The sequence below is a fragment of the Rhinoderma darwinii genome, chromosome 7 (genome assembly GCF_050947455.1).
Source record: "Rhinoderma darwinii isolate aRhiDar2 chromosome 7, aRhiDar2.hap1, whole genome shotgun sequence".
NCBI lineage: Eukaryota > Metazoa > Chordata > Amphibia > Anura > Rhinodermatidae > Rhinoderma > Rhinoderma darwinii.
Genome location: NC_134693.1, coordinates 70,090,793 through 70,109,063, shown reverse-complemented (window position 1 = coordinate 70,109,063; position 18,271 = coordinate 70,090,793). Strand labels below are relative to the sequence as shown.

General features: G+C 42.1%; 1 protein-coding gene across 5 annotated transcripts in view; it reads left to right on the top strand.

The window, feature by feature from the left end:
* RBFOX2 (RNA binding fox-1 homolog 2) overlaps positions 1–18,271 on the top strand; it is a 262,780-nt gene that overhangs the window by 156,421 nt on the left and 88,088 nt on the right. For 3 of the 5 annotated variants that reach the window (XM_075833520.1, XM_075833517.1, XM_075833518.1), the window contains one exon: positions 5,566–5,605. The exons of 1 other annotated variant lie outside the window; for it this stretch is intronic. In XM_075833520.1, the coding sequence (XP_075689635.1) occupies positions 5,566–5,605 (40 nt within the window). Of the gene's footprint in view, positions 1–5,565; positions 5,606–6,514; positions 6,558–18,271 lie in introns of all 5 variants that reach the window. One more of the 5 variants, XM_075833522.1, reaches the window with a different exon arrangement.

The following is an 18,271-nucleotide window of genomic DNA, read 5'->3' as shown; positions in this document are numbered from 1 at the left end:
TTTAAAACCACCTCCTCTTATGTTTTTCTTTTTGTAAGCTTCTGTGTCTTCCTATGTGTCACGTAATTTGTTTTGTAATGACCTCTAATGTGATGTCTGTGAACCACCCAGAACCCAATGGGAATAAGGTGACATTGCTAATTAATGGAAGCCATAATATAATATTGCATACAAACTGATTAATGGCCTGAGACCAGTTCTGAGAACTTGTCAAGAGTGGTATATATTTTATTCATATTAAAATAGTGTGAGAAATATTTAGCCACTACCAGTGCATACGTATGCTCATGGCAAATCCGCTGCCACTTTCAAACTGGTCTGTTAGAACTTATTGCATGTGTAAGGGCTCATTCAGACGAGCGTGTATCACGTCCATGTGACGGCCGTTAAAACAACGGCCATCACACGGACTTCTGTTTTTTAATGGGGCTGTTCACACGACCATTGTACTAACGGAGCGCGTGAAGGGCCCGTGAATTTTTTTTACTATATGTCACTCATCCCCCCCCTTAGACTTTAGTCTATGGGGGATCCGTGACAACGCGTCCCGCACTAGTGCACCTTGTACATGAAAAACGTCCAAATGTAGCCTAAGAATTATAGATTAAATTGTTGGGGAAGGCTAATATTTCAAGAAGGACTGCATGTGTTAACCGGTTGAGAACTGCCCACTCTATATACGCACACATTTAAGCTTGCTGCCCTTGCGATTGGGCAGCTGACTGTTGGGTGCCTGGCAGTCAGGGAATGCCAGGGACCCTGGAGAGAAACAGAAGTGTTTTTTTACCCCTTTTGTCTACTCTGTACTCATGTACACAGCACACAATGAGTTCTGTGTATGGAAAAGAGGCAGCAGCAGCTATTTCTCCCAGTGATCATATGATCGCCAGAATGCCAGTAGTAGGAGTCTACTGCTGGGTGTAACTGGACCCAGCACATTACTGACCGTGATAATAGTCACTATAACAGGGCTGATTTACCCAGTAACAGAGGTTGCTGTGCAGCGCCAGTTACAGTGAAAAAGTATAGTGTAAAAAAAATTATAATAAAGTCCCCCAAAGTTGTTTTCTGACCTTTTTGAGGGACAGGCCATAATAAAAAAAAATAAAAGCAAAGAACCCCAAAAATAAATGACAAAATTCTGAACAAAAAAACACAAGTATTGATGTAATGGCAGCTCTGACCTAATTACCCTAAAATCGACATGTAATAGATCAATTTATGGTAGACATTGACTACCACAAATAGTCTTTTTTTAGGGTAACACTATATTACTGCCAGAAAAAAAATATGAAAATAGCTTTTTTTCATACTAGAAACCTAAGGCCGGGTTCCCACGTAGTGTAAACACTGCGTAATTTCTGCAACAGAATTGTGTGTGGAAATTCTACATCATTTACAATAGCCGCAAAGTGAATGAGATTTAGAGATTCTCATGCCCATGCTGCGGAAATAAAACGCAGCGTAAACATTAATAAATTGACCTACGGTGCGGAATTCAAATCCGCAGAATGTAAATTTATGCTGCATTTCCTTTGATTTTCTGTTGCGGGTTTTCCCCATTGAATTGAATGGGGAGCCAAAACCCTCAACAAATAGCCAGGTGCTGCGATCTTTGCAGTAATTCCGCTGAAAAAATCGCAACTCAGCAAAAAAAATAAAATTATTCTTACCCGGAACATTCTACTTCCTGCAGTCCGGCCTACTGGGATGACGTTTCCTCTATGTGACTGCTGCAGCCAATCACGGGCTGCAGCGTCACATGGCCTGCAATGTCCTCTTAGGAGGCCAGACTATGTGCAGAGAAGAGGGATGGGTAAGTATAGATTTTTTGATTTTTTTCACAGCGGAAATTCTGGCCGAAAAACCGCACCACAATGTACGCAGCGTATCCGACCCGTGGGAACCCGGCCTAAGAATGCAAAAAAAGCAAAATTAGAAAAGAAACCTGCATAGATAAGCATAGTAGAAAAAACACAGCCAACAACTAGGACATGCATGCCGCTCATAATTGAAGTGAGTAATTGAATCATTAATTGAAAGGGGATTGTTCCAAATAATAGCAGTGAGGAGTTAAATTGGTGAAGTCACTCATGCTGTGGAACAGGTGTCCATTTTGGCCCTTGTTTAAGGTAGGAGGGTGGCAAATGTTTCACATGTTAGTTATAGTGCATTTCCATCTGAAATACAGGGGAAAATGGGTCGTTCCAGACATTGTTCTGATGAAAAACGTACCTTGATTAAAAAGTGGATTGGAGATGGAAAAACATATAGAGAAGTGCATCAAATTATAAACTGCTCAGCTAAAATGATCTCAAATGAATGCAAGAATTCCCCGCAAAGTCCCATTGAAAAAAAAGACATGTCCTGGATAGGTTAAAATTTGCCAAGGAACACATTGACTGGCCCAAAGAGAAATGGTGCAACATTTTGTGGACTGATGAAAGCAAAAAAAAAATATTTTTGGGTCTAGTGGCCATAGACAGTGTCAGACGACCCCCGAGCACTGAATTCAAGCAATAGTACACTGTGAAGACAGTAAAGCAGGGTGCTGCAAAAATCATGATATGGGGATGTTTCTCATACCATGGACTTGGGCCTATTTATCGCATACAAGAGATCATGGATCAGTTTGAATATATCAAAATACTTGAGGAGATCATGTTGCCCCATGCCGAAGAAGAAATGCCCTTGAAATGGATATTTCAACACATCAATGACCCAAAACACACCAGTAAGCTAACAACAACCTGGTTACTGACAAACCGGATTGAAGTAATGGAGCGGCCAGCACAATCCCCTGACCTCGATCCCATAAAGAACTTGTGGGGTGACCTCAAAAATGCAGTTTGAGGCAACCTAAAAACGCAGAAGAACCGTGGTATGTCGTCCAAACTTCCTGGACTGGAATGCCTGTTCAGAGGTGTCAGAATTTGGTCCACTCCATGCAACACAGATGTCAAGCAGTTTTTAGAAACAATGGTTATGCAGCTAAATATTCGTTCAGTAAAGTGAAATATGAAACCTTTTTTCAGTTTATTCATTAAATTTTTGACTTTTTAAAGAAAAATGCCACTGCTATTTTTTTGGACAGCCTAATCCTTTTTCTTTACGTCCTGTACGGGATTAAGACAAACTGGATAAATGTTATTGTTTTGATTTGGAATGTGCAGTTCCAGTGCATCTGCATTTAGGCAAATAAGTTATTGATTCTGCGCTGTATATCTACGGCTGGGTCCACACCTGCGTTGGGGTGTTCATTTCTGCTCCGTCAGAGTATCAGAACATGGGAATAACGAAACCCATACACAACAGATACCGACAGAACCCATTGACTTTTTAATGGGTCCGTCGGTGTCTGTGATTTTACCGGACACAATAGCGCAGCATTCCGGATCTGCAATGGAGGCCCCTAATGGATCCTAATACGTGTGTGCCAACATAGTGGGCCCTATCAACAGGCAAACTGAACAGACAGCCCTTTGTTCCTTTCTACATCCCTTGGGCTGAGTGCAGAGGGATTCCCCGGTCGCGTCACCAGGTTTCCAGTGATGCGATCAAATAGGGGCGTTACCTTCGACCATGCTGCGGTCAAGGACCACGGCGATCAGAGTTAAACAGCTGGGGTCGGGATGTTTTTCTATCCCAGCTGTATTTAGCAGGCTGCTGTAAGTTCAGGAGCTGTTAGTTACAGCTTCTGCTTTGAGGATGAGCGCTCATCAGCCTCTTCTACAGTGACATCAAAAGACGGTGGGCGGTCGTTAAGGTGTTAAAAACTGGTTGTAATGACCCTTAATTAAATGTGTCCATGGTCTTTAATGGGGTTGTCCGGTTACAGCACACTAATGGTATTTTTTTGTATAAATAAATTTAGAATTTTTTTCAATAAACTTACTGCATGAATTTCTCACGGTTTTCAAAATCTCTGCTGGTTTGTTGTTCAGTAGGAACATTCATTGTTTACTTCCAGTGGATCAAATTCTGTCTGTGGTCATGTGATGCACACAGGTGCATGGCTCGTTACAGTATGTTTTAGAGCATGGTGTCTTCTAACAATCCCAGCACCTGTGTGATCACATGACCATGAAAATAAATTTATCCACTGGAAGTAAACAATGAATTTTCCAACCAAATAACAACAAGCAGGAATTAATACAGAAAGTATATTAGAAAATTATGTAACTTTTTTTTTTACACAAAAAAAACCCATACATTTTCTGAAACCGGACAACCCCACTTAGTCTTAACCCTACACCTGCCCACACATGTGCAGCTGAGTGTACCACGTAATAGGCACTACTACACAAAGCTTGTCTCTCTTGAATTATTTATTTAATTTTCTATCTTCCCCCGTTATTTAGATATCGGTGCCGTTATATTTGGCGCCCGATATGTAAATAACTCTCTGGACGGTCAATGGGGTGTTTCTTTATTTCTAAATGGCATGAGGGCGTGTTACTTATCGTTCTGACACTGTCCAATCCGCTACGGACAGCGTGAGATCGGCTTGTGATCGCAAGATCAATCTTTCCTTCACTGTATGACGAGCTGGAGAGGAGTGCACGTGCACACACAGCACTGCTGCTACTGCCACGGAACGGAGGAGGAGAAGAAGAATGGGAATTCTTCTTCTCTTCTGTTCCGTGGCGGTGGGAGTATAGTCTGCATCAGCGATGTCTGAGTGAGCGATCGCACAGCATATGCCGCTTGGGATAGCTGATTGGACAGTATCAGAGCGATAAGTAACACGCCCCCTTGCCATTTAGAAATAAGCGTCCCATTGAACGTTCAGGGGGTTTTACATATCGGGCGCCAAATATAACGGCACTGATATCTAAATAACGGAGGAGGATCGAAAAAAAAAAAGTCAAGTGAGAAGGTTTGTGCAGCCCTGCCGCCTATTACATGCTTGCACTCCGCTGCACATGTATTGGCAGCTGAAGGGTTCTCTTTAAAGAATGACACCAATAGTCCACTGAACGGTTTTTTTTTTGTTTTTTTTTATTACTTGTAGGATTGTTTAGATAACTTAGAGGGCTGTGCCAAGTGCATTTGGAACCAGACTATGGAACATTTAAGAAAATACATCTGACATTTACCAGTAATGCACCACAAAACGATAATGCTTTAGAAGGGCAATGGTGGTTCAATCCGGATAAAGAAAATATTAGCCAGTATGAGTGCGAGTACCTTAGTTTACCATGACTAAAGAATTGTCATTTTTATGCTTTAATTTCTGCTAGGGCACATCAAATATGTGTAACCTTATGTTTTATGTGGATACTTTTTATTTTGTGTAAAATGATGCAAAAGTAAACTTAAATTAATCCATTCTATAGTAAACGTTTATTGTACTAAAAGTTGTAAATTCTTGTGGGGGCATCAGATGCTGTTGATTGTGGTCAGGGTGGGGATGAAAGGGTTATTCATACATCTCTTGCCTGCTTATGATTTATATGGCATGGTGCATGCAGCTGCTGTTAATAACCGGAATGTATTTTTTTTTTTTTTGTTTTTTTTCTTTTATCATTTTATCCCACCCCCTTTCCTGGTGTGATTCTGTAGTGTGCTTTATCAGGATGGATTTTATGGCACTGAATTATATGTAAGTATGCAACAAAAAATTAAAAATACCAAATACATTTTTTCTAAAAACCCTACGATAGTTTGCTATCCAATCAATTCTAATCCCACTTGCTTCCCACTTCCCCTTTCCTCTTTGCCCATGCAAGCCAGCCTTAATTCCCATCCATATCACCTTTTTTTCCATTGTTATTTTACATTACTGTGCCTTTAAACCTTTTTAGTTAGATCTTTCATTGTCTCATTTAACCATGTTTTTTTCTTTCCCTTTGTAACATTGGTGGAGTGTTGTCTGTGAATGCAGGCATGCCGTTTTTTAAACACTGCTCTGGCCGTTGGTATGGTAGACTGAGAAAAAGTTGGTGTCGTTGTGGTGGCAGTGAATAGTTTTAGATTGTTTGAGGGGTTTTAATAGTGCATGCAATGGTGTTGTTCGTCTCCCCCGCTACCGTCAGATTCTCAGGCGCCAACATAAGAGCACATGGAAAGGAGAAAACAAAAATCTTCCAGACACTGGTTTCCTAACTCCTCCTACAGGGTCAGTTCAGAAATTTAGGTGAGGACTCGATTTACCTTCCTTTTGAATGCTTCTCCCTTCCTTTTTCACATTTTGGTCTTCTTTTTCATCTTTGCCTCCATTCCTAGCCTTCTCGATCCCTATGTATTTAGACTTGTGTCCTCTTTGTGGGTACGAGTGTTTACAGGCAATTTTAACATTCTTCTATTTACAATCTAGTGCGTACTACAGGCTGGCTTGCTCCTTCCCAGTCACTGGGAGTGTGGGCCATTGAGTGAATGGGAAGAGGGCAGGGTTTCATTTTCAGTCTAATAACTTTCTTTCCACAGGAGTCTCGTGTTCATCATTTTCATTGTTATTTTTCAGCTCTTTTATTTCTGTCAGGGTTTCAATATTGTTTTTGTTCTGTTATAGACTAGTCTTACAGGAACCAATCTTAAACCCTAAACTACCTCAGGTAGGCGCCCTCTCCCATGGCCTTCCTCCCCCTTCTTTTTGCCAACCAATCAGAGTGCAGATTGCTGTGAGCCAAGATTTAAATTACTAACCCATAATTAATGCCTTGTTGGAGAAGGGAACAGAGCCTATGAAATCATAAGCAGAATGAAGGTACGCTTGGCCTATTTTGTAAAATGAAGAAATGTATTATTGAAATTGACATGCTATGAAATACAAGAAAGCATTTAGAACAAGTTTTTTTTCTTTTTATTAAAGATAACTTTACAGATAATTTGCAAAGGAGTTGTGCTACAAAACGCGACTTTTCTCTGCACTCGCCAGTTTAAAAAACTGCAAAGGAAAGTAGGCGGGACTTACAGAAAGTGAATGTAGTCACCACCTTTTAAACAGATACTAAAGCCAGAAAATGGCACAAATCTTTTATTTTCTGAATTTAGGACGGTTCAAAGGGGTGTGCAACTTTTTAAATAAATTTGGTCCAATGTACTTATTTTTGAAGTTATTTTTACAAATTTTTTGGTAGACTCGCGTATGAAATCCCAGTCTTAATAAATTTGCCCCATCTTGTATAATAGCTGATGAAATATATTACATGTTTTTTTGCAATGTTACCACTGAAAGCAGTATATGGGTTCCTCAAAGAAACAAGTAGTATCACAGAGTGGGAACTCTTCATAAAATATGACCTTTTATTTATTATTCAGATTAAAATACTCTAGGTAATTATTTTGATACACAAATACCCCTGGTACAACCAGGGTTGAATCAAATAAACAATACACAATCACCTGCAGTAGCCAGAAAATTATATCTAGATGGCGTGGTACCATACACCACCTATGGACAAACTCCAGGCATACAAAAGTTCTATCACACACAATTAGTGTCATTTTCTAAGCACCAAATTTTGCTTAAAATAATCAAAACATTTACACTTCTTATTTGCGCCAACGTGTTTCCTCAACCTAGTTTGGTTCATCACGGGACAATATTGAACAATGTGTGTGTAATTGGAGACCTATAAATGTGTATATATACATATATAATAAATATTTGCTTGTATCGGCACGTTTGTGCCAGATTACAAATCACGACTCCTGGGAGTAAAGATAATTGGTTGAGGAAGGAACAGGTGGATAAAGATGATCCATTTTACAAGGCATGCTGGTTTGTAGAATCTGTAGATGGAGGCTTGGCATTCCACATGGTCTGTGATGACTTCCTGGGGAGGCAACATGGTCTGTGATGACTTCCTGGGGAGGTGTGGTGAAGTCATCACAGACCATGTGGAATGCCAAGCCTCCATCTACAGCTTCTACAAACCAGCATGCCTTGTAAAATGGATCATCTTTATCCACCTGTTCCTTCCTCAACCAATTATCTTTACTCCCAGGAGTCGTGATTTGTAATCTGGCACAAACGTGCCGATACAAGCAAATATTTATTATATATGTATATATACACATTTATAGGTCTCCAATTACACACACATTGTCCAGTATTGTCCCGGATGAACCAACTAGGTTGGGGAAACGCGTTGGGATGGTTATTTGGTGCTTAGAAATTGCACGAATTGTTTATGATAGAGCTTTTGTATCCCTGGAGTTTGTCCATAGGTGGTGTATGGTACCACGCCATCTAGATATAATTTTCTGGCTACTGCAGATGATTATTGTGGATGTTTTTTGCAAGCAGCACTCCAGAGTTGACCATGTTCTTGCTTTGCTAGTGATGTGAGGGTTTTGCTTTGCTAACCTGAGCAGTTCTGTCAGCTATGTCTTGGTTTTCTAGATCTTGTTTTGAATTCAGCTGCAATACATACATACATACATACATACATACATACATACATACATACATACATACATACATTCCCATATGCATTGCGGTTGTTTGTTGTATGGCATTTATAGTTTTCAGCTGTTACAGGCTCTAAAGAGAACCTTTCACTACTCCAGACCTGTGCAGCTGAGTGCACCATGTTATAGGCACTGCTGCACAGACCCTTCAGCGCTTTGAATTAGCTGCGTAGTCTCCGCCGTTCTGGAGATGTCGGTGCCGTTATTATCGGTACCTGATATTTTAATTAGCCCCTGTACTGTCAGTGGGTCATTCCTGGACATGAAAAGGGCAGGGGGGCGTGATAGTCGGAACTCTGGCACTGTCCAATCAGCTTCTGCTGTGTGATACTGTCACGCCCCCTTCCTTTTCCATGTCCAGAAACGGCCCACTGACAGTACAGGGGCTAATTTACATATCCGGCGCCAATAATTACGGCACCAATATCTCCAGGACGGTGGAGACTATACAGCTACTTCAAAGTGCCACAGGGTCTGTGCAGCAGTGCCTATAACATGGTGCACTCAGCGGCACATGTCTGGGGTAGTGAAAGGTTCTTTAAGTACAGTTTGGGGTGATGTTTTGTGCTTTTAACTTTTAGTGGTTTAATGCTAGGTCTATGCATATCTCCCTAGAGATCACAAAATAGTTTTTTTTTTCTTTACATGGTGCAGACATGCAAGCCCATTTATTCACAAGTAAAACTAACACATTTCCGGTCATGTGATTGCCGGGTTTAATACTGCTCACAGCATTGCCACTGCGTCTATTCTATATCCAGCGCTTTGAGTTTTGTGTACGCCATCTTGCATATTTTTCCATAAACAGACACTGCAGCAGGTTTACGAATACCATCTTAAATTCAGACGGAATTATACTAGATGTACCATATTTATCACAGTGGCTCATACTGGATGACAAATTTGTCCATACCTTAAGACACTTCCGTCTAATTTTATACCATCTTTTGGTTGGCTAATTTTAGTCCACCTTATTTTGGTGTAATGTGGCACATTTTAAGCCACGCCCCTTGTCGGACGAGTCGCTGACATATGCTTTTTTTTATTTTTTATGGTGCATTTCTTCGATAAATTTGTCTAAAATGGTTTGCGTAGAAAAGAAGTTGCAACATAGGCCTCAATTCTGGCACAACACTAAATCTGCTCCTGTGTTTTAAAACAAAAATAAATAATAATAATTGTAAACGCAGAACCTTTAAGGGCAATGGACATCATCGGTCTGACACTTCCTGATTACTTAGAGTTTAAAAAGCTCCACTAATATATGTAAAAATGAAGTTTCAGACTTAAATCTTCATTCCTACACTCATTGTCAAACCCCTGACTGCTCCTAGTTTCAGACGACTTCTGTGTACGTGTCCCACCCAGTAATACATGCTGGATGTGAGTTCTGTGAATCCGGGATGTTACTGTCTTCACTAGCTCTAATGTATCAGCACAGCTTCATTCCTTTATTGGGATTTAGGCCTCATGCACATGACCGTAGCCATGTGCACGCCCGTGACTGTCAGCCGCAAGCCGCCCGCAAATCGCGTGCAATGCACATGGCCGCTGCCATTATTTTCAATGAGCCCGGACCGCAGAAGACATGTCCGGTTCCACAGGATATGCCATAAATGTCAGATAGATGCGGGTCCGACCTCTGGGATTCGCACCTATCTCTAGAACGGGGCCCCCTAAACCCCGTTCTGCCGCTGTGTGTTGCGGCAGAAGCAGGGGAATTCTGACCGTGAATTAGGAAACACAGTAGATCGCCGAGCTACGCTGTTTCCGTAAGTCCTATAGAACTGAATGGTAGTTACGGAAACAGCATAGCTCGCATGCGTCTGTGTTTCCGTAACTGTCATTCACTACTATGGTCGTTACGGAAACAGCGTAGCTCAGCAACCTACTCTACTCAATAATAATCTTCCTGTGTAAAAGTATTAAAACGTAAAATAACTATATAAATATGGTATCGCCACAATCGTAATGACCCGCTGAATAAAGTTATGTTGTTTATACCACATGGTAAACTGTGTAAAATTAAGACGCAAAAAAAAAGGACGGCATTTCTGTTTTGTTTTTTTTTCCAGTACGCAGCTAAAAAAGTTAAGTTAATCAAATATCTACCCCAAATGATGCTATTAAAAACATAAAATTTGTCCTGCAAAAAAAAAAAGGTCATTATACACCTATGTCGACGCAAAAATAAAAAACTTATAGCTCCTTGAATGCGACGATGGAAAAACTAAAAAAAATAGCTTAGTCATTAAGGTTTAAAATACCTTTGGTATTAAGGGGTTAAAAATAAAAGTTAAAGGGGTGCAGAATTCATACACTAATGCCTGTTTGTATACATATATCTTAACCACTTCCTGATCGGAGGCTTTACCCCCTCCCTTCCTTACCAGATGCTTTACCTCCCTTCCTTCCTTGCCCATTTTTAGGTTTTAGCCATGTGCCATTTTAAAAGCAAATTGTTCTTCTATTAGGCTGGGTTCACACGACCTATTTTCAGACGTAAACAAAGCGTATTATGCCTCGTTTTACGTCTGAAAATAGGGCTACAATACGTCGGCAAACATCTGCCCATTCATTTGAATGGGTTTGCCGACGTACTGTGCAGACGACCTGTCATTTACGCGTCGTCGTTTGACAGCTGCGTAAAAGTACAGCCTCCTCAAAAGAAGTGCAGGACACTTCTTTCAGACGTAATTTGAGCCGTTCTTCATTGAACTCAATGAAGAGCAGCTCAAAATTTACGGCTGTCAGAAGCCTCACAAAATGCGAGGAGGAGCATTTACGTCTGAAACGAGGCAGCTGTTTTCTCCTGAAAACAGTCTGTCTTTTCAGACGTAAAAGCCTGCTACCGTGTGCACATACCCTTACTCTTCCAATCTACATTTGGTCTTGTGTTTTTCAGAACATGTTGTGTAAAAAAAAAAAAAGTGATATATTTACTTTTTAAAAAGATTAAAAGGGAAATACATGTAAAAAGAAAAATATGAATGTGTAACTTTCGATTATATTTTTTGGACATCTGGTGCATGCCACTGGGTAAACACACCTGAATACATATTCGGCAACTTCTGCAAACGTCATCGATACTAAATGTGTGTGCGTTTCTTACACGCTGGGCGCACGGCGAGCTTACAATGAGCACACTGGATTTCGGAGAGCAAATTTTCCAAAGCTGGTTTGCTGACACCATACGACCATTACAGATATTGTGAAGTGTCAAAACACTGTCAACAACCCCAAAATGACAGTTTAGAAATTAGACCCCCAAGGTATTCGTCTAGTGACATATAAGATTTTAGACCTGTATTTATTCCAGACAATTCATTGACTGACTTGGATGGAAAAAATGTAATCTGTAATTTTTTTTTCTTCCAAATATGTGAATTCAGGTGACTTTTTTTCTGAAATCTGGTGTATGTCACTGGGTAAATACACCTGAATACATTTGTCAACTTCTGCAGACTTCAACGATCCCAAATCTATGGACATTTCATACACGCTGGGCACAAAGCGGAGCTTACAATGAATGGTGCGCAAAATGGCTTTTGGAGAGCAAACTGTCTGAAGTGATCTTTGGCCGCAACACTGGTTGCATGCACAAAGTCGCCGTGTAACTCCCGGCCTAGAACTGTACAATACATCAATATATATAATATGAAAGATATAGACAGAGATAGGTAGATGGGTATAATAATAATAATTTTATTTGTAGAACACACAAAATCGCAACTTGGATATATAAAAATTATCAATCTCCTATATATTGATATATTGTATAGTTCTAGGCTGGGGCTACATGGTGACTTTGGCCACGACACAGGTCCCATGGCCAAAAATCGCTTTGTCCGGTAGCCTACATTGCAAGTAAAATTACTTGAGAGATGGATATGAGAGAGAGATGGATATGAGAGAGAGATGGATATGAGAGAGAGAGAGAGATGGATATGAGAGAGAGATGGATATGAGAGAGAGAGAGAGATGGATATGAGAGAGAGATGAATATGAGAGAGAGAGAGATGAATATGAGAGAGCGAGAGAGAGATGAATATGAGAGAGAGAGAGATGAATATGAGAGAGAGAGAGATGGATATGAGAGAGAGAGAGATGGATATGAGAGAGAGAGAGAGATGGATATGAGAGAGAGAGAGAGAAATGGATATGAGAGAGAGAGAGAGATGGATATGAGAGAGAGAGAGAGATGGATATGAGAGAGAGAGAGATGGATATGAGAGAGAGAGAGATGGATACGAGAGAGAGAGAGATGGATACGAGAGAGAGAGAGATGGATACGAGAGAGAGAGAGATGGATACGAGAGAGAGAGAGATGGATACGAGAGAGAGAGAGAGATGGATACGAGAGAGAGAGAGATGGATACGAGAGAGAGAGATGGATACGAGAGAGAGAGAGATGGATACGAGAGAGAGAGAGATGGATACGAGAGAGAGAGAGATGGATACGAGAGAGAGAGAGATGGATACGAGAGAGAGATGGATACGAGAGAGAGATGGATACGAGAGAGAGATGGATACGAGAGAGAGATGGATACGAGAGAGAGAGAGATGGATACGAGAGAGAGAGAGATGGATACGAGAGAGAGAGAGATGGATACGAGAGAGAGAGAGATGGATACGAGAGAGAGAGATGGATACGAGAGAGAGAGATGGATACGAGAGAGAGAGATGGATACGAGAGAGAGAGAGATACGAGAGAGAGAGAGATACGAGAGAGAGAGAGATACGAGAGAGAGAGAGATACGAGAGAGAGAGAGATGCGAGCGAGAGAGAGAGATGGATACGAGCGAGAGAGAGAGATGGATACGAGCGAGAGAGAGAGATGGATACGAGCGAGAGAGAGAGATGGATACGAGCGAGAGAGAGAGATGGATACGAGCGAGAGAGAGAGATGGATACGAGCGAGAGAGAGAGATGGATACGAGCGAGAGAGAGAGATGGATACGAGCGAGAGAGAGAGATGGATACGAGCGAGAGAGAGAGATGGATACGAGCGAGAGAGAGAGATGGATACGAGAGAGAGAGGGATACGAGAGAGAGAGAGATGGATACGAGAGAGAGAGAGATGGATACGAGAGAGAGAGATGGATACGAGAGAGAGAGATGGATACGAGAGAGAGAGATGGATACGAGAGAGATGGATACGAGAGAGAGAGATGGATACGAGAGAGAGAGAGATGGATACGAGAGAGAGAGAGATGGATACGAGAGAGAGAGATGGATACGAGAGAGAGAGATACGAGAGAGAGAGAGATGGATACGAGAGAGCGAGAGAGAGATGGATACGAGAGAGCGAGGGATACGAGAGAGAGAGAGAGAGAGATGGATACGAGAGAGAGAGAGATGGATACGAGAGAGAGAGAGAGATGGATACAAGAGAGAGATGGATACGAGAGAGAGAGATGGATACGAGAGAGAGAGATGGATACGAGAGAGAGAGATGGATACGAGAGAGAGAGATGGATACGAGAGAGAGAGAGAGAGATGGATACGAGAGAGAGAGAGAGATGGATACGAGAGAGAGAGAGAGAGATGGATACGAGAGAGAGAGAGAGAGATGGATACGAGAGAGAGATGGATACGAGAGAGAGATGGATACGAGAGAGAGATGGATACGAGAGAGAGATGGATACGAGAGAGAGATGGATACGAGAGAGAGAGAGATGGATACGAGAGAGAGAGAGATGGATACGAGAGAGAGATGGATACGAGAGAGAGATGGATACGAGAGAGAGATGGATACGAGAGAGAGAGAGAGATGGATACGAGAGAGAGAGAGAGATGGATACAAGAGAGAGATGGATACGAGAGAGAGAGAGAGAGAGAGATGGATACGAGAGAGAGAGATGGATACGAGAGAGAGAGATGGATACGAGAGAGAGAGATGGATACGAGAGAGAGAGATGGATACGAGAGAGAGAGAGAGAGATGGATACGAGAGAGAGAGAGAGAGATGGATACGAGAGAGAGAGAGATGGATACGAGGGAGAGATGGATACGAGAGAGAGATGGATACGAGAGAGAGATGGATACGAGAGAGAGATGGATACGAGAGAGAGAGAGATGGATACGAGAGAGAGAGAGATGGATACGAGAGAGAGATGGATACGAGAGAGAGATGGATACGAGAGAGAGAGAGATGGATACGAGAGAGAGAGAGATGGATACGAGAGAGAGATGGATACGAGAGAGAGAGATGGATACGAGAGAGAGAGAGATGGATACGAGAGAGAGAGAGATGGATACGAGAGAGAGAGAGATGGATACGAGAGAGAGAGAGATGGATACGAGAGAGAGAGAGATGGATACGAGAGAGAGAGAGATGGATACGAGAGAGAGAGAGATGGATACGAGAGAGAGAGAGATGGATACGAGAGAGAGAGAGATGGATACGAGAGAGAGAGAGATGGATACGAGAGAGAGAGAGATGGATACGAGAGAGAGAGAGATGGATACGAGAGAGAGAGATGGATACGAGAGAGAGAGAGATGGATACGAGAGAGAGATGGATACGAGAGAGAGATGGATACGAGAGAGAGATGGATACGAGAGAGAGATGGATACGAGAGAGAGATGGATACGAGAGAGAGATGGATACGAGAGAGAGATGGATACGAGAGAGAGATGGATACGAGAGAGAGATGGATACGAGAGAGAGATGGATACGAGAGAGAGATGGATACGAGAGAGAGATGGATACGAGAGAGAGATGGATACGAGAGAGAGATGGATACGAGAGAGATGGATACGAGAGAGATGGATACGAGAGAGAGAGAGATGGATACGAGAGAGAGAGAGATGGAGAAAAAAGTTTTTTATTACATACTGTTCTCCCTCTCTGACAGCCTGGGGGCTAGGGGGTTTCCGCGAGGTGGTGCCGCCGCCGACAGGGAAAGTATTGTGATCATTGTGACAGGTCGTCACAATGATCACATGCCTAGAGACCACACTGATTGGATTTTGGGCAGAGCTCAGTGATGTCAGCTGTTTAGAGACAGCTGTAACATGGGGCTAAAGATTGTAAATCTGCAGGACGTTCTGGACAGTTCCTGCAGAGTGCGGACCGCACGGACATTTATGGTCTATGGGCGGTCCGCAAGTGGTTATAATCACCGGAACTGAATAGGTCAAAAACCCCAGTGGTCCAAATGCTGGTAAAAATCTGATAAACATCTGATTCTGTCAATATTTCCTTTTATTAGGTTCAGGGTTTGATCAGATGTGTAAGTGCCCATCTCACCGCTTTAGTTGAAAAAATGATTTCTGTTGATTTTTAAATCTGTATATACCCCCTCCCACTACATCCTCACTCTATGTGCAATATATGGCCGTTTTTTTTGTGTGTTTTTTTAAACATATTGCAAAGTGCTTTTACTTGAAAAATTAGAAGGTTAAATAAAAAAAAACTGCTGTAATAAAGCGTTTTAAAAAAAAAATCTGTTATTGGTACTTAAAGGGGTTGTCAACTTTCTGAAAACTGATGGCCTATCCTCTGGATAGGTCATCAGTATATGATCGGTGCGTGTCCGACATCCAGACCCCGCGCCGATCCGCAACTCAGTCTGCCTCCGTGCACTGGGTGTTTGGAACGGGATGCAGTAGTTGGAGTTGAGAGCAGATGGCTCCGACCACTGCATAGCGGCCATTCCGCAGAGCTGCAATACTGCAGCTCGGCCGCTATTTGGCTGGAGCTATCTGCTAACGGCAACATCGTGTGGCGCCCAGAGGCAGCTGGAGTGACGGATCAGTGCGAGGTCCAAGTGACTAAAACGCACCGATCATATACTGATGACCTATCCGGTGGATAGGTCATCAGTTTTCAGAAAGTGGAAAACTCCTTTAAACCATAAATATATGTACAATGTTAACATTAAAGGGATGTTCCCATCTCAGACATAAATATCTGATAGGTGCATTTCTTACCTCTGACACCGACACCTGCACCTGTCTGAATAACGGGGGTCCTTGCCGGTAAGACAGCTGCCGTATCAAGGCAGAGAATGGAGAGGTGGCTTGTCAGTTTCTGTAACTCACATAGAAGTGAATGGAGAGTGAGACCACCTGCATACATCTTTATACTAACATTGAGAGAGAGATGTTTGCATGTTTGCTATGGAAGGAATTGAGTATTGCTCTTCGCTTGTAAAGGGAATTCATCCTGCAGAAATGGATGTATGTTTGTTTTCTGGCTTTTAAAGGGAATGTGTTGCTAGAAAAAAATATATATATTTTTTTTTTAGTTAAACGGTTAGTATATAAATGATTACACATTGTTTTAACTTTTTCACAAGTCAGGAAATATTATAAATTAGATTCTAATAGTGTGCTGGTCACTAGTGGGAGCAATTCCCAAAATTGCAGCCTTGGCATGTGGTAAAGCAACCTCATTGCTTTATGCTGCTAAATTGGAGAAGACACTAGTGTACTCCAACAATCCCCCCTCTTTTATCCTGACTAGTGCCAGGAGAAAGGAGGGGGTTGAATGTTCAAACCTCCTACATTGTGTGCCGCCATTTTTTGAGCGAATGCACCGTGTAGGAGGATTAGATACAGTGGTAATCACACAGTATAACACGAACATACATACACAAAAATAATTTACCTGCTCCTGCTGCCTCTGCTCCCTCCGCTCCTAGTCCTTACATCTGAACATATGGACGGAAGCCGCGACCGGAAGTAGTCATCTTAATGTCCGGCCGCGGCTTCCTGTCCACATGAAACGGATGTCGCTCAGCCGAAGACCTTCCTTTTGGACTGTGTGGGAGCGGCGCACACAGACGGCGTACGCTATAGTGAATGGAACGGCTCCAGTTCACATTCTCTATGGGGATGTATGTGCCGTATTCCATCTCTGTATGTGTCGTTAATCGACACATACAGAGATGAAAAAAAAATGGCAGCCCCCATAGAGAAGTAAAAGAAAGAAAAAAGTAAAACACAAATAAATAAAATTTATTTTAATAACATACTAAAAGCAAAAACATATAAAAAATTTTTTTTTTCGTGACCCCTTCCCTTTAAAGGGGTTGGCCACTTAAAGAGGCTCTGTCACCAGATTTTCAAACCCCTATCTCGTATTGCAGCAGATCGGCGCTGCAATGTAGATTACAGTAACGTTTTTGTTTTTTTTTAAACGAGCATTTTTGGCCAAGTTATGAGCATTTTTATATTTATGCAAATTAGCCTTTCTTAAGTACAACTGGGCGTGTTTAAAGTTAAGTCCAAGTGGGCGTGTATTGTGTATGTACATCTGGGCATTTTTACTTGTTTTACTAGCTGGGCGTTGTGAATAGAAGTGTATGATGCTGACGAATCAGCATCATCCACTTCTCTTCGTTACCACCCAGCTTCTGGCAGTGCACAGACACACAGCGTGTTGACGTCACTTCCTGCCCCAGGTCCTGCATCGTGTCGGACGAGCGAGGACACATCGGCACCAGGCGACAGAGGCTACAGTTGATTCTGCAGCAGCATCGGCGTTTGCAGGTAAGTCGATGTAGCCTCTGGTGTTGATGTGCCCTCGCTCGTCCGACACGATGCAGGACCTGGGGCAGGAAGTGAGTGACGTCACAGCGTGATCTCTCGAACACGCTGTGTCTCTGCACTGCCAGAAGCTGGGTGTTAACGAAGAGAAGTGGATGATGCTGATTCGTCAGCATCATACACTTCTATTCACAACGCCCAGCTAGTAAAACAAGTAAAAACGCCCAGATGTACACACACAATACACGCCCACTTGGACATAACTTTAAACACGCCCAGTTGTACTTAAGAGGCTCATTTGCATAAATATAAAAATGCTCATAACTTGGCCAAAAATGCTCGTTTTTGAAAAAAA